Below are 22,101 nucleotides of genomic sequence, written 5' to 3'. Positions count from 1 at the left end.
CTTATTTTTCTCATTACAGGAAGGTCTTGGTCCTCTGTCTCCAGGTTCGAATCGTTCAGCTCCCAAATAATCACCCCTTCATTCTTCCTTTTTCTTTGAAAACTTTAGAGAGGCCCCTTAAACCCCGCCAATTCGTCTCTTAATACCCCTATCCCTTTCTCTCTTTTTTTTCTCCAATAACTTAACTCCACCTGTATCGTCCCCCCTTGACTTAAAACCTACCACTTCGCCAACTGCCATGTCAGTACATCCCACCAACTCACTCTGCTTATGCTACCTGATGCCGCCTGCCATCTATGTCCCTGTCCATATCACCTCCAGCCTCGAGCTTCTTCCCTTTGCATGCATCTTCTGGGTTCGTACCATCACCATCATCCGCCTCCACCTGCCTGCACCTCTTCTTCGGCGAGATGATCAGCCTGAATGTACCCTCCGACGGGAGGAAGCCTCGCATGCAAGGATTTAGGTCTATCACTTCCAGGAACAACCTCTGCCTACACGAGCCAGCCTCATCGACGAAATTATCTTTTCTTAGTCTATGCATGGGCGAAGGATTTGCATTCATTGGTGCTTCCTACTCCCCCAATTCCTCTTCTCTTCCCAACGAAGCATCGCTACCTTTCTCCTTTCCCCCGTGCTTCAGCCCTCCAATCTTCTTCTCTAGCAAAAGAGTTTATAAACTTAAAATCACTTTTATCTGGTGAAGCCTTAAGGGAAGGCCTGAAGCTTAAGTTTCCCAGTTCCGTCCTTAAGTTTTGATTCGTCATCTGATTGGTTAGGATCTCCAAAGCTTGTAAATTTGAGATCTGTTAGACAGTTTTTGTATGCCCTTAGCTTCAATCAGAATGATGTACATTATGCGTTTATTGTAAATGAATACAGTACATATTTGATTCATGTTCCTTTGGTATGTTTCAATGTAATACCCTTAAACTGAACACTTAATGAGACTCGTGTTAGTTTAGAATGTTTACAGCCAGTGGGTCGGTTTGGGGAGACCTATCCTGATAAGGCTGACACTGATGAGCCACCAAGTCGGTTGGGGTGGCCTGTCTCAGCCGCCAGGGTGAGACCCAAGGCACATGCAGTGTAGGATTAATTGAATGTTTGAACTGAACCAAATTTTTAGTATTGCCCTGGACCTTGGAGATTAATGGGCAAAACTGGAAAGTTAGACCCGACCCCTAGACTCGATTATGATACTACACTAGGTGTCAGATTGGGCTATCTTTGATGTACCAATCAATGAGATCCTTAGCGGGGTTCAAAACCTGGGTATGTTGGGGCAGGCTGAGAATTCATCTGAGTGGGTGATCATAGTGACAGGATCAACCCCTTTGTCGGACAAAGGTAATGATCGGGGATGCACTCTCACTGATAGAAACCAAGATTGTCGGCAGCCGATTTCAATCATTGAGATTTGTTTTGCAAAATATATTTTATATGATATATATATATATATATATATATATATATATATATATATATATATATATATATTACAGTTTCCAAAATGTTTGCAAGAAGGTTTTAATTCCTAAGATCCATATAAGCAGAGAGTGCAACATTGTTCCTTGTAGCCGAGGGAGAGGTCCTCTCTTGTCAGGCAGTGTTTGATCATTATATGGGCTGAGAGGTTGAGTGTAAGACCATTGAGGATAATACCTGATGGGCTAATCTTGCATTTGCCCACAATCCCTGGGTGTTACAAAGTGGCTTGGCCCAGGGACCACTTAGGGTAAGTGTTGGGCCCATAGAGCCCATGTGATGGGTTTCAGGGGGTGCACTGTCATAATAGTGTATTCAGCCAGGCCTTGTAACAAAGGTTGGGCTGAACCCATGTGGCTGATGTGTAGATCAATGCTTGGGTCCCACGCCATACAAGGAAGCCCAACTGGGCAGCAGTTAGGAAGGCTAAGTGAGTACATAACCTTAATGAGCCCGAAGCCCATTTCGATCTGGGCTAATTTAAGTAGTTAAATATGGGGCGAATTCTGGGAATGGAATAGCAGATAGGATAGAGTCTTAACCCTATCCACTCAGAGAGTCCAGATCTGAATCACATTCTGATCTGGAAACCTCCTAATGAGATTAGGAGAAGGCTGATCTAATCTGTAGATAAGATAAGGGTTTATCCTTATCACCTAAAGGGATGTCTGATCCAAATATGATTTGGATCAGCAACTCCTAATGGGACTAGGAGTTGATCCTTTATGGTTAGAAAAGAAGGAAGGGTTGGCAGCCTTTAGACATCACAAGAACATCAGATCACTGCAAGTCTTTAGAGCGAAAATCACAGAAGATAGAATTCAGCATACATGCGAAAATTCTTTCTTGCCACCTCCTTTTTGCCGCCGCCTCACCTGCCAGTTCGACTACCTTTTTAGTGGGAAAAATCAATATTCGATCTTGATATCAGTTCCTTGTGAAGGGACTGATAGGAAGTTGTACTCACATGCCATCCTACTACTTATTGCGAAGGATTAGTTTCTTGAAGAGAACACTAATGATTCTGCTCCACTCTACACTACGTCATTTTCAGTGGAAGCAATCTTTGGATCTTTCCTTGGGCGTGAACACCTTCGTTGGGAGATATTATTTCTCTGTATCAGGTATAATCCTCTCTTACTACTTTTGTTCAGATCTGGTTCAGTTTATGGTTCAAGATTAATCATTGAAAATATGATTTTCTAAAATAGGGAATGTGGTTCCCAGTTGAAGGGAGAGAATTTTTTTTTGAATTTCGCCCACCTTATTCCGCAAGATTTGGGCATCCATACGATGGATCTCTCATCCCTTCAATAGTATCAGAGCCATGGTTCAAATCTTAAACCAATTCATTTCAGACCTGAACCTGTGCAAATGGGCAGAAGGCATTCTACCCGATTTGCGCAGATAAGGGTTTTGGGAAATTATTCCCAAAATTATGGGCAAATAATCTAAAATTATTTTTTATATAAATTTGATTATTATTTAGAATTGTTCTTTATGATTTTATTGATTTATGGGCTATTCGTACAAAAGGAGATCAAAATCTTGATTTGCGCAAGGAACCTGTGATTTTGCACTTTCTGGATTGTTTTATTATATTTGGTCTCTAAAATTAATATATATATATTATTTATTTATTTATTTATATATATATATATCTGAACATATAGGTATTCGATCTAATGTAAAATTAATATAAATTAGGATTTTTATTTATTTTATTTTTGGATCGAAGATGGTGGCGCAAAGAAGGAGATTTCATAGATGGGAGAATCGCAATCTGCGATTTGCAGTTTATGAAACTGCAAACTGTGATCTAACCTCTGTTTTGTATGATGGATTGTGCGAACAACCCTGTTTGACTAATTCTTGATTTTCTTTTATCAGTATTTAATTTCAAATTATTTTCTTGAATTAAAGATTTAATTAAAGATCAAACCCTAGACCCATTCGTACCAAGATTGGTTCAAATTTTTTGGACCGAATCTAGGGTTTGATCAAGGTTGAATGTCAGCCCTAATTTTTCCCAAAATGGGCCTGAGGATTGATAATTAATTGAATGCTTAATTCGGCCCAACCTATAAAGGCCCAGTTTTAAATTGTTAAAACTGCTAAAAGCCCACTTCGCAGATAAAGCTATATGGGCCGAACTGATCAACCCTGCTTCAGCCCATATACCTAGATGATATTAATGGTTAATATTATAGATTAAAAATGGGCTTCAAATGGGCTTTACAGATAAAGATAATGGTTAATTGATTGGATCAATTTATCCTTGCATGTGATGTATGGATGTGTGATGTGCTACATACATGGGCCATAAGTGCTTGGCCCATGCTCAATCAACAGTGGCTCTTGTGCACACCATGGTTGAATGCACATCATTGCCATGGTGTCCCTTTTGGTCATTGAATGACCTTCCTCTGTGATGGGCCCCACACCTCATGGAGAGGTTACGTGCGGAACCCTAGCCGATTTGGGCCCACCAAAATCTAGCTTTATGAAAGTCAGTGAGAGCCATTTTTGTTTGACCTAGATCAAACTAGGGTGTAATTTACTGTTCCCTCCAGCTAATATGAGTGCATGTGATAGGGAAATTCATATGATGAACTCTCTAAAGGCCTTTCATCATTAGCATGAGGATGGGTCATTCAATAATTAGGAAACGCACTAGAAAATGGGCTATCCATTTGCTATTGGGTTTGTCTAAGTGTTTCATAAGATGATAGGGGCGTCAAAGACCGATGTGGAAGGGGCTTTACCAGAAAATGGGAACTCTCTCACGGTACTAGATTGATCATTGAAAATATGATTTTCTAAAATAGGAAATGCGATTCCCAGTTGAAGGAAGAGAATTTTTTTTTTTTTAATTTGCCCACCTTATTCCGCAAGATTTGGGCGTCCATACGATGGATCTCTCATCCCTTCAAGATCCTCCTGTAACTGTTTTCCTCATGGCCTATGATACCACACCTATAGCAAAACTTCGAAAGTTTTTCATACTGGAAATTATACCAGATTTTTTTCACCATTCTCCTTAATCTCAAAGTTGCCTATAGCTAACGGCCTCCTCACATCCAACTGAACCCGAATCCTGAAGTATCGTTCCAAGAGTGGTTCTTCATTGCTTGGTTCCTCCTCCTCCCCTTGTTCACCCTTTTCTATACTGATTGGTTCTCCAAGAATCGAAACCATTATTGCCCCCCCCCCCAATCCCAACACCTTTTCTCTACCCAGGCCTTTAGGATCTTAATTGTGATGCTCATCTCATCAAAGGCTAAGCTATCCAAGGACTCATTCGGTTCCCGGCTCCACAACAGGAGGGGGTAGCCATTTACCAGCCATGGCTCCTACTTTAGGAATCTCTCTAGGTCCTTCCCTTTCTTAAACACTATCCATAATAGCTCATTCTCCAACCACTTAACTTCATAGCTGGTATCATTCCAGAAGTTCCGTATCCGCTGCAGCACTCCGTAAGTGTTCATCTTTCTGTTTGCTACCACTTTTCCAAACAAAGCTCTATGGCATTTGCTTTGTAAGTTCCTTAGTGCTCTTTCCATTTTCTTCCAAAGTAACTGCCAAACTTCTGAGTGTTTTGAATTCTTCACTATTGGGAAAAACTCTCTTCCTTAATCTTCCTCTTCTCACTGCCCCCATGGAGCATTAATGCGCACTCATGGCGCATTTCCTCAGCATTGGAGTTCCTCAGCGCACTCTCTTCCTTGCTAGAGGTTGATGACAAGAGTAAAATCTCTTGGTCCTCGGAGAAAAATGTGAAGTAGGACCTGGTTGGGATGTTTGGAAGTGTGAACATTTTTTGTGACCAATTTAAAAATAAAAAAACGCCCATGCTTACTAGACCAATTTTTCATAAAAAAAAAAGCACTTTGGTATGTTTGGAAGTTTCTACCATGTAAGCAATGAGCAACATTATGCTATTTGGTAAGGTGATTTTCACCACCATTTTTCATGTATGTGCTAACAGGTAAGCACCACATAAGATACACATAATCGCAAATCAGTCAACCATTGGGGGCAACAGTTCGCCGAATCATGAAACGCCAAATTTGATGTTTCATGCAATGATTGGGTCCCGATTTAGGAGGCATGCCCATTTTTTAACGTTTTTTCAAAAAACACTTGAACCAAAAAATAATGTGGGTATTTGTGGAATCACCTACGTGGATCGAACATGACACCGTTTTTCAAAAAAAAACGTCCACGCTACCCTTACCCTTTTTTTAACCAAGCTGCTCAGAAGTCAGATCGTTGAAATAGGGCCTTAGTTCAGTTAATGTATAGCTAGCTAGTACAATAAAGGAAGCCCTATGGGCTTGTCATCGTGGGCCAGTGTTATGAAAGCCACATCGGCCATAACCATTACCGGCCGTGATCATATTTCCGATATTAAAGGTTTAATTTAATAATAATAATAATCACCTGTTGCTAAGGCTGTATTTGGTTGCACCGGTACAAATGCATGGGAGTGTAAATAAAAAAATGTAAATTCCTATTTAATTTTATTTTGAAGTTTACTTTATTCTGTTTTATGTCTTAATTTATTCTATTTGTATTGCAATTAAACAAAATAAACTAAAATTTGGAAAAAAAAATAATCTGAATTTACACTTAAATCATTTACACTGCCACAGTTTCGTATCGATGTAAATTTATTTGCATTGCAAACAAACACAGCCTAAACAAGGTTGTGTTGAATTGTTTTGACTGTGTTGAGAGAGAGAACTTTACTCGGCGCTTGAAATTGAAGGAATTAAAGCATCAATCATTGAACTGGAAACAATTGCAAAAGCGAAACAATGAGCTAATATACACTGCCCCCAGACCCATCAGACAAAAGTTAATTACACGATTCATGAATGCAGCTGGAGTTTTTCCAATTTCCACTCTAAGCTACCAGGTTCGTTCTCTTGCTAGTTTATAGGTGGGAGGCTGGGAGCTGGGATTTCCGAGTCAAACTTCCACTTCATGACTTGGGTTTTCAGCGCTTTTATTCACTCGACAAAGAATACTTACAAGTCCAGTACTTCTCGATTTCTTCTGCCGTCCTTCCGGGGATTCTCCCGGCTATCAGAGACCACCTGATGAACATAAAATGAGACTACAACCAAATAAGCACTACTTGGTAACTTTAAGCCACTGATAAACAGTAGAAAGCCTCAACAATAACAATTACAATTTACAAACCTCTCTCCGACCAAATTGAACATCCTAGAAATCAGTGTTTCCTCATCTTCTGAGAACTCCATCTTCGAATCCCGGCTTATTACATCTGGCTCTAAAACAATACAGCTCAGAGGAAAAACATAGAGATGGACACCCTCTCTCTCTAAACTCGGTAATGTTAAATAATGCCCCCTAAATCCTAAACTTTTAAAATTGGATAATACCTGTGAAGTCTTGGGAAGAGTCGTCCGAGGAATGCTGGAAGTCGCCCATTTTCAATAGCCTCCTACTTTGTTGAGTGAAGAAATCAGGACAAGTGTCAAAAACAAAAGCTCCATCATCCGTATTTATAGCCAGTAGTAGGGAGTGACCGAAACGCCTAATTCATCAATGGTCGAATAGTAGTGAAGGAAGAAGACCGGTAGTTCGAGCTCGGCCCGCTTTTGATAGGTGGTTGACGAACAAATTTGTTGGGATGGCCCCCGTGTACTCTGTACAAAAGACTGATGCATGCGTCAGGGGGGAAGTAAGTAGTACTCTCCCGTTATTTATTATTCACTGCGGATTCTGTCACTTGCATCTTTGGTTCTCTAATTAGTATTATGTCTGTTTGTGCCACCAAACAGCATGGCAAGTTGTCTTATACTTAGCACCGTATGATGTTGGTGTACATAATATGGCTGAACCCAATAGAGGCCATACATAAGGGTGTAAACGCATTCTGAATTTGATATCCAACGAATTCGAATTCGAATCAGTGTGGATCCGATTGGATTAAAATTCGAATTTGATTATTTAATATATATTAGTAATAATATTTAAAGTCTTAAAAAGGGGTCATGTCCCTCATTAAAAAAGCTGATAAATGATGTCACCTACACCTACCTACGTGGTCATTTTAATGGCTCTTCCCCTCCCTGTCGAGCCTCTCGTCTCTCTCTCTTGTCCTTTCCTCTCCTTCTTTAAGATTTAATTTCATTCTTCTTCCTTCTCTTCTCCTCCTCCATCTCCCTCCGTCTTTTCAGTGATAGCAATCGAGCATCGGTCACCGGCCACTACCATCTCCTTCACTGCTACTCAAACTCAAACTCAATGCCTCAAGGCCCTCAATTGCCCAACATCACAGGTCATTATTCTGTAACAGTCTAGCATTGCCGACCAACATTACTCACTATCATCGCACCGACCAACATTACTCACTATCATCGCATTTGCATCGACCAACATTACTCACTATCATCGCATTTGCATCGACAGGAACTCACGACTGCTGCCGTCACACACTCACACTTGGCCCACCGCCGGAAACCCATGATTTCCGCCATCAATCCCCTGCCTCTTTTCTCAAATTAATTACTTGTTTTTCTTTCCAAAATCAGTCATTTAAGATTATAAGCCTCATGCTGGTCGAATTCAAATTGATTCGAATATTCAATTTAATAATAGAATTTGAATTTGAATTGAAACATTTGATATCCACCAGATATCGAATCAAATTCGAATAATGTTTTTTATAATCGATTTCAAATTCAAATCTAACCTGATTTGATTCGAATTCCATCCGTTTATGGGCCTAGCTATATGGTCAATCTATCTACTCCTATACATTAATAGCGTAGAGATGACAATTTGACCTGTCCCCTTGGGATTGATTGGACCGAGGTGGGATTTTGTTGACCACATATGGGTTCGGAGTGGATTTGGGATACCCGAGACTCTGGGAATCAGAGATGGGGTGGTGATGGTTTTTGTCCACCCCGTCCTGACCCCGGCCTTAAACTAACTCGACTATAATATAATATATCATAATATAATATAATATAACATATATTAACAATTATATATAATATAGTATATTATTTATATTATATATTATATGCTATATTATAAATTCACAGTATATTATTATATATTATATTATATAAAATAGTTTTAAGTAGGTTTAAAAAATTAATAAATTCAGGGATCTCCATTTCCCGTGGTGAAGGAGATGGGGTTAAGATTTCTAGCTCCATTGGGGATTGGGGCAGAACATTTGATTTCAGGGTCGAGGACGGGGCATGCAAAACCTAGCTCCACCCGACCTTGTTGCCATTCCAAATCAATAATGATGTTCTTCAAAACGTTTTCGCCCTCTAAGCGCTATGTAGATGTTTTGTCCAATTCCTCATTTTTTCATGCTTAATTGAACATTCATTTTAATTAGAAGTGGAACTTGGGTGGGCCCAACCTGAGTCCGAACCGATTCAGTCCAAAATTTTACACAAAGTGGGCTTGGATTTTTGATCCTCAGGTTGGGTTTGGGCCCAATAATTTGGTTTTTTTTTTTCAAATTGGGGCCCAAGCCTAGTCTGAACCCAACCTGAGTCCAATCCAATTTTATCCCAACCTGAGCCTAGCCCGACTATACACACCCATACATAAATATATCTATATATATATATATATATATATATATATATATATATATATATATATATATATATATATATATTTGTATATTATACATCTCATTGACTAACCCAAGCCTAGTCTGTTCCCGGACCCAACCCAAATGCATCAAATTACATTGCAAACTGGGTTCGAGTTAAAAAGATCAGGTTTAACCTCGGGCTTGGTCCAAGATTGGGCCTTAGGCCCAAATGTTAGGGTTGGGCCTAGGTTGACCATTACCAAACCCACCTAAGAGATGGGTTATGTACCTAACTCCTTTAATTAGGTACTTAGTTAGTCTTCTCTGCTATTGCTCGGTTCATGACGTGGACATCACCTTGCCGATGCTTACATATTTTTTGCACCTGAAGAAGCACCACCAGGGTTACAACTATTTCTAGTCTCAGCAGCATAACAAGGTGCTTGTCAGGGCCACCTCTTTGGTGAAACACTGGAAGGAGGGGTTCTTCTTTGTATGCTCCTCGGGGGACTGGCTGTTCCCCACCGAACTATCAATCCCGATGACAAAGGTGAAAGCATCAACCGAAGCGGAACTGTCTAGGGAGAAGTTAGCAGCCATCAGGCGGATAGAGAGGATTGACATGCAAGAGTACATGCTGTTCTCAATATTGGTCCATGTCGGGCTGATGGAGCCCCTGTTTGGTTTGTTCTTTTCTTTTGCAAGTGTTTCTTATTGCTTCACTTTCTCGGCTTTAATTTATTTGCCCCTCTCTTTTTCTTTTTTTTCTTTTTTTTTTTACAGAGAGGACCATGCGTATCCAAGTCGCTGCGCACAGAACTAAAGTAAATGAAGGTAGTGTGTCAAAGAAAGTCAGGAGAGAGAGACAAGTTGGGATTGCAGTAGCGTTGGAAGTTGCGTGGCAGAGAGAGAGAGAGAGCGAGCAGAGAGAGCAGCTCCTTCTTCGTGAGACATGGGCGGTGCTTGAAGAGTGAGGAGCTCAGAGCATGCGAGTTATTAAGGTTCAGTTTGGAAATAATACAAATACAAATATGTTCATTACAAAAACCTATATACAAAAGTATATAAAATACAAGGTTTTGTACTCTATTTGTAATCCTTCCAAACTGAGCCTAATTCCTGAAATCCGCCACAAAGAATACCATATGAGTTAGACAAAAGGAGACTGAGAACATAACATGACAATTCCTGAAATCTTCTTTTTAATTGTATTCTTTTCAACAATAGAGTTCAGTGCTTCATTACATCCCATTGTAAGAGTATCTTCACAAATGGATACACTCACTCAACCCCATCCAACAATAAGTGAAACGAAAAAAAAAATGCCAAACACAAATTGAAACTGGCGCATACAACAGTAATATATTTTGCTTAATTCATCATATAATAAATAGGGAGTCGGGCTCTCAGAAACCATGTATTTTGATATGCTCCTTCTTCACAATCCCGGCCTTTACAAGGAAATTGGACACGTTCTTTCTTTGATCCCCTTGAAGTTGAATGACCTGTCAGAAGTTGGAACAACACACAACATTCTGTTAATTACAAATTTCTGATTTCTCTTTGGTTCAATTGAAAGTAGAAAAAACAAAAGGAAACTTAGTTTGGGCTTAAGTAGTAGCTACTAGCTAGAGCTAGAGCATATATTAATGTATATACCTTGCCCCCCAATTCTTCATCAGGCACAACTGTACCATTGCAGCAAAACTCCCTCTTGAGATTCTTGAGGATCTTTTCGTAGCTGAATTCCTTCTTCAGCCCCTGCACCGTTGTCAAGCATTTCTTTCCATTCCTTTGCTGTATGCGGATGTGTACATACTCTTTCACCCCAGGGACTCCTGAGTCCTTAGCGTCAGCAAATGGATCTGCACCCAACACCAAACACAACCCAATTGACTACAATATTAAACTCCTTGAGTTCAGGGCATTCCATGAACAAAATATTATTCAACCCTAAAGGTAGGTGGTAGATGAAGTGGCGTACCAAAAGCAGAAGGAATCTGGACGTCTAGTTCAACCATGTAATTCGACTGAATTAAGATTAATTAGTCGTTTGCTGATAAAAGCACGAAGCAGAGAAACAGAAGGGGAGTCAGCAAAACCCCATTTAATACACGCACCTTTTCTCCTCTACTAAGGCTGCTTAGAAAATAGGCTGTCAATGGGTCGGAACCTATTGACCCAACAAGAGACATTAAGGAGTTGGAACCTAATCAGACCTGGCCGATAAGGCCTCTAACTTTATATTTAGAGCCAAACCAATCGGTTCTTGGGATAATCAGGCTTGGTTTGATGGACCCAATTATAATAAACCTAGTGAAAATATTATTAAGATTTTGTCTGAATTGATTTAGGACTGGGTAGAACCAGTTCCAAACTGATAATAACCAGGATAACATATCAGGAATCAAAACCGACTCAATCAATTCAGGCCCATCGGGTCAAATTCAACCCATTTACAGCCTTAAATAGAAGGGCAAATCCCTTAAACTACCCCACCATTATAAGAAATGGAGTAAAACTTTCCTTTGGAAAGATTTCGGATTAGCCCAATGCATAAGTTGTGGAGCCAATTGTGTAACCAACGATAACACCACACACCACCTATATGGGGTCCATACTCAAAGGTTTAATAGTTAGGGCCATACATTTTAAGACTGATGTGGAGCGTTATAATTGGCTCCATAGCATTCTAGTTATTCTATTTCCTTTGCAAAATCCTTTAGGTTGTGTTTGGTTTGAAAGAAAAAGATGGGAAAAGAACAAAAAGGTTGAAACACAATTTTAAAGTATTCCTAAGTTTTTTGATAATTGATTAATTCTAACCTTAATCATTAGGACATTGTCACCTTCCGCCTGCAGGTGATTGCACGTAACTTAAAAACAAAAAATTCAAAATTTTCCTTTTATGATCAAAATTGCTCTTCAGCCTTGACCCCCAGGAAGATGAAGTTCTTCAGTATCTTCCTCTTCATCCACACACCTTTGAAACCACAAATCAGACTATAATTCTTCATGGCCTTATTTTCAAAATCCCACTCTTTAAATTCAACCATCAAAATTTAGAAAAAAAAGTTCCACACTTTAAACAATGAAGACTTGTATTACATGGCCCGTACTTCAAGGGATGTCAAATTATATTCTAGGTTTGGGAATTAGAGATTGCGAAGTCAAGAAATGGCACTAGAGTGTGGAAATCAAGAGCTAAGTTGTGGAGAACGAGGTCAGTTTGATCGGTCCTCAGAATCAAGCGAAGGAATTGTAGTTTCCAACTGTTGTGGAAAGCCCAAGAAAAAAGATTCAAATGGCACCCAAAGTGAAAGAGAAATAGAAATAAAGACTAAGGAGAAGGAAGCAAAAAGAATACATAGATTTATACGGTTCAGTTTATAACATAGGTGAAGGAGGAGCAGAAATCCACTATGTAGTCAGTAATGGAGAAGAAATACAGAGTTGCACACTCATAACCACTCCAAATAAACCCAATGTTTCACTCTTCTCTCACAAGACAAAAACTAAATATACAAGAGAGAAAACCCCCGAAAATTCATAATTCTTCATATTCAGTTCGGACTTATAAGTTGAATATGGATTGGGTCCGTACCGCCACAGGACAGCCCAAGCCCTACGCTTCTACCATAAACCACTATGAAATTTTGCTTTTAGGTTTTTCTCAAATTAAATAAAAGCAAATTCATGAAATCATTCACCACAAAGAATTCAAGACATAAACATAACACCAACACATGATCTAACAAATACATCGCGTATAGAAACTCTACTCTCCATTCTTTTTCACTTGAAAGAAATTGAGGGCGGGGAAAAACAAGACAAATAAGGAAAAAAAATGGTGCGCCTCCTGAAGAGCGAGCATTAAATCTGAAATTCTGAGAGCTAGAAAAATGATGAATGAAGTTTTGTTTGCCAATCATTTCTAATCCTCTAAGATAAAGGTAGAAAAATGAACCCTACAAGAAACCATTAAAACTTCTTCTAATGATCCAATCCTCTGTTTTCCACACCTGTCTTGTTGTTGTAATAGTGATAATAATGGCAACCAAAATTAGAAGCTAAGATCTATTCATTTTGTTTGGAGATGCTCCAATTGGTCTTGACTCTTGAGCTTCACTCACATCAGCCCCCACCTTATCTTATTGATTGTAAGAAATTTGGGACGAGATTGAGAAATGATTTGAGGATATGAGGATTGAAGAGGAAAGCATGAAAGAGAAAGAAAGCTGGAAAGAGAAGGAAAAGAAGAAGAGAAATGAGAAAGAAAATGTAATTAACAGCAAGAATGCTAGTAACATCAAGAATTCTAGTGAGAGCAGAGAATACAAGTGGTAATGAATGGCAATGGTGATTGGTGAGAACACAGCCACTGTTGAACATTTCAATTTGTTGGATTAAATTATTTTGAAAATTTGAAAAGTATCGAGGACAAAATCAATATTTAGATACTTACATTAACATTTTATGGCAATGTCAAATGTAAAATATCTAGAGATAATTTAAGAGAGATTATACAAATAGTAGATATAATTTTAATCCATTTCCTAAAGCTTAAGGATAATTTAAGAGATTTCTCAAAAATAAAAGGTAAGAAGTATAAAACGTAGAGAGTAGAGAGTAGAGATTAGAGCAGTGTTTTCAAACTGTCGTTGACCTGGATGGTTTGACCATTTAGCCTGGGAATCATTCACAGAATCGGTTTCATATTACCCTTAATCCGGTCCTTGGCAAAAAACTATTGACTTAGCGATCTGCTGACCCAAGCATGTGGTTGAACCATCAACCTGTTTGACCCATTCAATTGTTTTGAGTTTTGACTGTTTTTATTTTGATTTTTTTTTTAAGTTGAAGTGGACCATCCATTCAAACTGAATGGTCGAACCATCGACCCGGAAACCAATGGCTAGAACAGTTCCAGTTCTTGGTTAATTTTTATAACTTTGGATTAGAGAGCGACCCAAACATCAACTAGCCCATTGGGAAGAGGATCCACCAACTTTAAGAATGTGCATTTTTTTTATTTGATAGATCAATGTACAGATTTTTTTTTTTTTTTTAATGCAATGAATTGCATCCCGTTGATGAGAAGAGTCCATATTGTCTTTGAATGGTGAAGAACTAAAGATAAGAGATATAGAAGTATCTATCGACAATTGTTATCGTTGTAAAAGTGGAAGCATGGGAGTGGAACTAGAAGTAGTGTATTAGGTATGGGTTTCTATGGTTCGGTTAACCGAATCATAGGCATTTTTTCAAAACGAACCGGTCCTACCTGTTTTTTTATTTATTTCAACCAAAACCGAATTGGTACCACCGGTTGATCGGTTTTAATTTTTATGTTTATAATATATTATATAAATATCTACGTATAATATTATATTATAAATAATAAATGATGTATAATATATTATAAATACTATAAATATATATAATACATTATGATGTAGGGCAATCTGGTCACTCCTAGATGGCAATTACGTGGCTCCTATAAGATACCTGAGATGGAGAAGAAGAAGAATTCCCGGGGGCTTGCCCGACGGGAACACTCCGATGCTTAAGTTAGTACTCTGTAGGAGAAGCAATGAGAAGACGAAGGCTAAGAGTACAGATAGCGCGACTGTAGAAGATGAAAATGATCATACCTGTCCTCCTTGATACTAAGATCCTTATAACAAAAATCCATTGCCTTTGGCCCCTTGGCTTCTGACAGGGCGGGTATAACCGCCACTGTTATCCTGCCGTAGCCATTACTGGCAGGGCTGAGGTGGCACACACGGGGACGTCACCGTAGGGTATGTGCTTGTCGAGTGTAAGGCACCATCTAAAGGTGACAAGCATGACGTTGTTTGATGATGGACATGGCTGCTGTCCCCAGATTTGTTGGGTACGATGGTCGGGCAGGAGATCCTCCTACGAGATGTCGAGCTATCCTATGTCGGGCTATCTTGTAGGCGACGAGCTACTTGTGGCAGTCTAACCCGAGCTGTCTAGCCCGAGGTGTCTTCACCTCGGGGTATCTATAAGCGAATCGATGTGTTCTTGTCTAAGAGTGGCCTGAGGTCCACTGGGAGGAGCTCAAATATTAGGAGAGGTCAGGGGGCTTCAAGCTCAGAGGCAGCTCGGGGTGCCTTAACCCTGGGGAGGAGATGTAGACCAGGCGGCTCATTCGTGAGCTAAAGTTGCCTCGGGGCATCCCTTCAAAGGTAGCTCGGGGAACCCAAAGTTCGCGTTGTGGCGAGCTTCTCCTGTTTCGGGCTAGATGTAGCGAGCTACTTTATGGGCCCATCACTAGGCTATAATGTTGAGTTGTTACTTGCGCTGGGTCAGTGTCCACGTGTCATTGTTTCACAGGTCGAGTCATATCGTCCTCCATCACATTATATATTATAAATAGATAATTATACATATAATATATATTATGAATATATATAACGACCAGTTCAGTTAACTGCCAATTTTTTTCTAGGTTAACCAAAAACCTAACCAGTCCTTTAGTTTTTCAAAAATATCAAACCGGTCCTTCAATTTTTCAAAAATACCGAACTGATCGATTCAATTAACTGCATTTTCTCGTTCAGTTTTTTTTTTTTTTGTTTGATTTGTTTTTTCAGTTTTTTTATGGATACCCCTAGTACTAAATGAATTGATTTCTCCCTCAATAGTCAATACATGTTCATGGGTCCACTCTAGAGCAAAATTGACTCCCACTTCTTACAGCAAACAACAATGTCAATGCTTATGCCGCTTCCCGTGAAATAGAAAACAAGAATGCCCTTAGGATTTTTTATAATGTTTTTGGTTTCATGGGGACTACACAGGTTCAAAATATTGATACAGTCCAATAGACCAGTTGGAGCGTATTGGACTGTATCGAGTCTCGCTTGTATTTTTTTAGTTTTTATTTCAACATGGTTTAGAGGGGTTGATTTAAGGCCCGTCCCTTGAATCAAGTCAGGTCTCGAAACACCCACCGTAGGAACGTATTGGGAGGCCACCAATGCGATACATATCAGCTGATATAGCCTGATAGGTATCAAAATTTTGGTCCAATGGGATAGCCCATCCCCCATCCCCTTAATCCCCCAACCCTAGTGGCAGCAAGACTTGGTCCCAAGTCTCTGCTACAACATGTCAAAGATCCTTACCAATTGAGCCATGTAATGCCCTTAAGATTTAAGAAACGTTATTTTGACATTGTTCCAAATTCCAACATTTCTTGTGGGTGTTGATAACTTGATGCAAAATGTTGTTTTCTCATTTCAATTCAATTTCTTTTCTACCAAATAGGTTATTTTGAGCGTTGAAGTTATTTATCACAAAAAAAGGTTAAAGTGGGATTGCCCCCTTCTACATGTAATTAAGACCGAAATACAACATCACCATTTCAAACACCACCATGGTGTTTTCACATTGACCTTGACCCTGAAGTCAGTTAGGACAACCAAAGGCAGCACATGTCTTACCTTTGATTTGTGAAATTCTCAATCATCCCTAATTAGGAGGGAAATAGAATTTATGTTGTGCTCTAAGGGTGCAAGTTAGACTTGGTTGTGGTCAACCCTAAGTTCAAAATATCACTGCATATCATAGTTCATCCCTTTTAGGTGCTACATTAGCGGGTTAGGTTTGCAATTTTGTCAAAATTTCAATGGGCCCAACCCAAAATAGTGTAAATTGTTAACTCGGGCCAACCCAATAAGGGTGGATTCGAGCCGAACCAAATTTAATATCTAGCTATTCGAGCTTGGTTCACCAATAAAGTATGAGGCTCGAGCTCAAATTCAATACGAGCTAGAGACTTGAGCTTGAATTTGGCTCGAGTCAAAAGCTCATAAGTTGAAGCTCAGTTTGGTTTGAGCTTGACTATGAGTCAAATGTTTTATAAAAATAAAAAATTATACATATAAAAAAATATTTTTATTTGACATACAAAAATTAAGAATTATAAAAACTAGTTTTTATTATTATATATAAATAATAAAATATTATATATAACACTTTTTTGTATATATTATTTTCTTTATGTATAATATTTTTATATTTATTATTCTTTATATGTATGTTTTAAGAACTTTTAATTAAAGAGGGTCACTCCATATTCAAATAAGCAATCATTTCAAATTAGAAGATTGTAATAGATCTTTTCCAAATGAACTCTAGGAAGGCCCTAGGTCCAAATGCACACCTTAACTTGTTTTTTCAAAAGTATTGGGGTATAGTAGGTGATGATATTAGAGCCTCAATAAAGCAAATTTTCACTAAAAGCTATTGAGGGATTTTAATCAAGCTTTCATAGCTTTAATCCCAAAAGTTGACTACCCAGACAAACTTGACCAATTTAAGCCAATCAATCTATGCAATACAATGTACAAGATAATAGCGAAAATTTTGGGCAAATAAACTAAAACCAAAGTTGTCAAAAATAATATCTCCAAATCAAAGTGCCTTCCTAGAAGGAAGGTGCATTGGGGACAATGTTTTGATAGCTCATGAAATTTCTCATCATATGAAAAAATAAATAAAAATGAAGAAAGTATAATGGCTATCAAATTGGATATGAGCAAGGCATTTGATAGGATATAATGGGGTTTTCTCAAGATGGTAATATAAAATCTAGGTTTTGGGTAGAAATGGATAAGCTAGATCATGGAATGTGTGACTTTTATGCTCCTTTTGTGCTCTGGTGTTCTATCAACTATGATTATAACAGGATGGTTGAATCAAAACAAGTCTTAGGTGTAAAACTCAATTGCTCTTGTCCAACCATGCATATCCCATTTGTTTTTTTGCAGATGATCGATACATCTTTAACAGGTGAATTTAAACAAATCTGAAAGTACTTTTAGTTCAAATGTTTACCATAGAATCTAGAATATGATTGCCTAGTGTATGCACCTTAAACATGTTTTGAAATCCTCAGTCTATTTGGGCCTCCCATCTCATTTTTGTAGATATAAGATCTAAATGTTTAACTACATCTCTAACAAGATTGAGAAAAAACCTTGGGTTGGAAAGGCAAACTGCTTAACCATAATGGTAAAGAATTTGATGTAAAAGTTGTATTGAACGTTATTCCAACTTACAACATGTCGTGTTTCTTATTGCCAATGAATATCTGTGAAAGAATTAGTTTCAGAGACCTTTTTGGTGGGGTAAAGAAGGAAATAAGAAGGGAATCTCATGGCTGAAGTTGGAACAATTGAGTAAAAATAAATCAAATGGAGGTATGGATTTCCGTGATCCTAGCTGTCTTAACAAGGCTCTCCTAGCAAAATTGGCTCGGAGATTAGCAAATGGTGAGGACAGCTTGTGAGCAAAGGTAATTAAGTCAAAATAAATAAGGAACAAATCTTTCCTAATTGATAAATTCATTGGTTGTAGGTCTTGGGGATAGAGGAGCATCCTCAAAGGGAGAGAGAGAGAGAGAGGGGGAGAACTTATTTCAGAAGATCTATACGTTGGTTCAGGCAAGTCCATCTCAATTTGGGATGATCCATGGATCCCAATATTACCAAGCTATAGAATAGTTGGTCCTAGACAGAGGAATCCAGGGTATCAAAGGGCAATGATTTATTCCAGCCAAATAAGAGAGAGTGGAATGTAAACCTACATGTTTTTACCTTTTCATACCTGAAAAATCCTAGCCATAAAGCTACCTTATTATGAGGGGGATGATAGGTTTGTGTGGTATGCAGATGAAAAGGGTAGATTCTTATTGAGATCAGCCTACTTGTGGCAAAAAGGAAAATGGAGGAGTATTCCCATGTATTTGGAGTTGATCATGGGACTGATAAAGATCTATGGTCCACTATATGGAATTTGAAGGTCCTTCCAAAGATTAAACATTTCCTCATGAAGGCATACATGAATGCTTTAGCAACTAAGAAATCTCTATTTAGAAGAAAGATTTCTATTAGTGCGATTTGTTCAGTGTGTAACATTAGTGATCTCTTGTTTTTCAGCTAGGAGGTGTTGGTTTGATGGGCAATTAGGTCTGACTTTTAACCCCTCAGATAATAACCCAATTTTTAAAAATCGGCTCCTTGATTGGGTCAAGTTCTATAAATCCTTGAAGGACAAGAAAGAGGATATTTTATAGTACACTGCCATGATGCTCTGAAACATTTGGATTATGAGAAATGATGTTCTTTTCAATAATGCTAGTGCTAATCCATTATCTGTCACTTGAAGGGTTCAGGTTCAATTGAAGGAACTTGAAAATCAAGAAGCTTCCTTATCACATCCCCATTCTGATCTAAGGGCATTTCATCTTTTTAGATCCCCCCCCTGCACAAGTAAATTGGATTAAAATCAAGATTGACAGAGCTTTCTCCTCTAATGGTTCTGCAACTTTTGGTTTGGTGTCCCGTGATCATCTTGATTTTTGTCTAGCAGCAAAGTGTGTCTCTCTCAGCCTTCTCATCATCCCAAGCTGAAGTGCTAACCATCTTTGAAGGCTTATAGCTGGCAAAATCTCTTGGTTAGACTAAGGTGGTTGTTGAAGGAGATAATCAATCTTTAATTGGTTTGTTGACTAATTTTGAACAAGGCTGCTCTTCAGACTTGTCTTTTTCTTATTTTGGATTGCTTAAAGCTGGCTAAAATTTTATCTGCATCCTTTTCTTTTGTTAGAAGGGATCACAATGTTCCAACCCATTAGTTAGCTAAAAGGGGATTGGTTCAGGCATGTGGGTAGGCGTGGGAAGAGTTCTTGTGGGCAGGAGATCCGGAGTCTGACTGAGTCCGGATCTCCTGCCCACATTTATTGCAACCACACATGGAGAACATCTCATCCTCTGCATAGTATTATGCAAAGGGAGATCTGGAGTCTAACTCTTGTCCTCGTTGACTTTTAAAGATGTGTTTAGATTTTTCTATAGTTTCTGAGCAAGTGTAGTTTCTAGCAAGGTTTTTAAAATCAGACCGGATATTCCTAGGTCGAATGGTCCAAATGTCCAGTCCAAACATACGGCCCGCTTTGACAAAAAAAATAAAAAAGCAAAGAACAACCAAAAACCATTGCCCGAGTTGATGGTTCAATCGCCTGAGTCAGCAATTTGCTGACCAAATCAACAGTTTTTGGCCAAAAAACAGTTTTGGTGTGAAATGGAACTAGTCACCAAGTTTTCCGAACCGGATTTGAAATCACTAGTTGCTAGTGTTTTGTCTAGTTTTTTTTCCTTTCTTTCTTTATCTCTATTCAATTCTTGTTCTTGCTCTCTTTGTTTGAATAGCAAGTTGTTACTTACCAAAAAAACAAAAATTCTATTTGACTTTTGCTGATTTAAGATAGATAATCTGTTAGACAAGAGGACACCTTCAATGGAGAATGGTTTTATAAACTTACTTTCTTGACTTAAAATATAACTGGAAAAGGCCTATTTGTTATTTAGCTTGAAAATCGAAATCGTCATGTTTTCTTTTGGGTTAATATAGACTTGGCAATTGGGTTGGGTTGGTCGGGTTCGGGTTGGATTAAGACACTTCATGTTGATTTCGAGTCAGGATGAATTCCAGGTTGTGTTGTCAAATGCTAAATCCTAACGCCAAATGTTCGGGTTAGGATTGACTCATGGGTCAATTTGGCTCATCCCAAAAAATAACTGAACTTTTAAAAAATAAAAAGAAAACACATAAAAATGCCAAAATTAAAGGAATTAACCTTAAAATTCCAAAAATAAAATAAAAAACTTGAACATTTAACAATTCAAAGAGCAAACAATAAAAAATAAAAAAACAAATAGTAAAAAATTAAAGAGTGAAAACTTCTAAAAATGTATAAATAGTCCTAATTAGATGTGACAATTGGGTCAGTGGGTTAACCCATAACCCAACCCAATTTTTTTTGAGTTAAATCGGGTCAAGTCATTCTCAAATTCAGATAGCTAAATATGAGACCATAACCCTATTTTTTTGGGTTGGGTTGGGTTGGGTCAGATTAGTAGGTTGGGCCGGGTCCCCCCACTACCGAATTTCTTCAACCTTCATTAGACAGCCTCCTATTTCAGCACAATTCAAATGGTTCTTCAATTTGGCCTGACTACCAATAGTTACCACTAGAGGTGTAAAGTGGGTTGTGCCGGGCCAGCATGGCACGACCTGTGGGCGGCCCCGCGCAAAGTGCAGACCGTGCTTACAGGCTATGCCGCCCTCCCTGGTGAAAATTTTAGGGGTCGACCTGGCACAGCCCATGGCCTAGGCCCATGCGGGCTTGTGTCGTGCCACGGGCCGAGCTGGCCTGTGGGCCAAGCCTTAGGACGGGTCAGGCCGTGTATCGGGCCAAAGCTATTTATTTAAAAAAATTGACAAAAAACTTAAAATTTTAATTTTATATGAATTATGTGTATAAAATTACTTATATATAATAATTAAATAAATTAGTATAATAAAATTCAAAAATATATATTTATTTTATTAATATATTATATACTATATATTATTATATAATTATAATTTATACAATATTATATAAGTATATATAAATAATATATATGAGCCATGCCAGGCCGTACTGGGCTAGGCTGCAGGCTGGGCTGTGCCGGCCTATGGGCCGCGGACGGCACAGCCCGCTCGATCGTACCGGGCCGGCCCGTAGACCTAAAACCCCAGGCCCAGCATACACCCAGTTACCACGGGATTGAGTAAAACAAAATAACCAACAGAGATGAATTTTGAGTTCATACCAACGTCCGAGGAAATAGGGTTGTTCATGTCGCATCTGATTCCAATAACAAACTTGGTCGGCCCGCTTGTTGACCATTAATTTGGAATTTCAAGGTTTCACCATGTGAAAATCAATTCGCATAGGGAGGTCAACTGCCAAGTGTCGAGCAGTATTAATCAATGAGTAGAAACGGAAGAGAAGTAACGAGACTGGATTTATTTATCGTGCTGCTAGCTTATACACTTTTTTTCAGTAAACAGCTTATAAAGTAATTGGATAAGTAACATTGTATCAGTGTATGTCACACCATAAATCCTACATGAAAAGACAAAAAACG

At 38.6% G+C, this 22,101-nt stretch overlaps 2 protein-coding genes across 3 annotated transcripts; both read right to left on the bottom strand.

The window, feature by feature from the left end:
* Positions 1-6,253: 6,253 nt before the first annotated feature.
* LOC148875382 (transcription factor CPC-like) lies at positions 6,254-7,054 on the bottom strand. 2 transcript variants are annotated; one of them, XM_088964587.1, is made up of 3 exons: positions 6,900-7,054; positions 6,697-6,781; positions 6,254-6,590 (listed from the first exon to the last, which is right to left on the bottom strand). In XM_088964587.1, the coding sequence occupies exons 1-3, from the start codon at positions 6,946-6,948 to the stop codon at positions 6,500-6,502; spliced, it is 225 nt and encodes a 74-aa protein (XP_088820713.1). In that variant the 5' UTR covers positions 6,949-7,054; the 3' UTR covers positions 6,254-6,499. The 2 variants fall into 2 exon arrangements, with proteins under 2 accessions (XP_088820713.1, XP_088820712.1); XM_088964586.1 differs by having other exon boundaries at positions 6,697-6,787; positions 6,900-7,033.
* Positions 7,055-10,273: 3,219 nt separating this feature from the next.
* Positions 10,274-11,203, bottom strand: LOC148875381 (protein translation factor SUI1 homolog). The gene is made up of 3 exons (XM_088966745.1): positions 11,073-11,203; positions 10,748-10,953; positions 10,274-10,593 (listed from the first exon to the last, which is right to left on the bottom strand). Exons 1-3 carry the CDS (start codon positions 11,107-11,109, stop codon positions 10,495-10,497), a joined length of 342 nt encoding a protein of 113 aa, XP_088822871.1. The 5' UTR covers positions 11,110-11,203; the 3' UTR covers positions 10,274-10,494.
* Between the last annotated feature and the right edge of the window lie 10,898 nt (positions 11,204-22,101).

The sequence above is a fragment of the Nelumbo lutea genome, chromosome 1, assembly GCF_056320005.1.
Source record: "Nelumbo lutea isolate HS-2025 chromosome 1, American lotus-T2T, whole genome shotgun sequence".
Classification (NCBI taxonomy): domain Eukaryota; kingdom Viridiplantae; phylum Streptophyta; class Magnoliopsida; order Proteales; family Nelumbonaceae; genus Nelumbo; species Nelumbo lutea.
Note: the sequence above shows the minus strand (reverse complement) of the source record. Positions and strands in the feature narration are given on the sequence as shown.

What these genes read in the sequence shown, in the direction of transcription:
- LOC148875382 (XM_088964586.1), bottom strand. Translation starts at nt 6,948, where the DNA reads ATGGGCGACTTCCAGCATTCCTCGGACGACTCTTCCCAAGACTTCACA. An exon ending in CTCTTCCCAAGACTTCACAG is followed by an intron (nt 6,788 to 6,899) that starts GTATTATCCAAT and finishes GTATTGTTTTAG; the next exon opens with AGCCAGATGTAATAAGCCGG. An exon ending in TTCAATTTGGTCGGAGAGAG is followed by an intron (nt 6,591 to 6,696) that starts GTTTGTAAATTG and finishes TATGTTCATCAG; the next exon opens with GTGGTCTCTGATAGCCGGGA.
- LOC148875381 (XM_088966745.1), bottom strand. Translation starts at nt 11,109, where the DNA reads ATGGTTGAACTAGACGTCCAGATTCCTTCTGCTTTTG. An exon ending in CCAGATTCCTTCTGCTTTTG is followed by an intron (nt 10,954 to 11,072) that starts GTACGCCACTTC and finishes TGTTGGGTGCAG; the next exon opens with ATCCATTTGCTGACGCTAAG. An exon ending in ATGAAGAATTGGGGGGCAAG is followed by an intron (nt 10,594 to 10,747) that starts GTATATACATTA and finishes AACTTCTGACAG; the next exon opens with GTCATTCAACTTCAAGGGGA.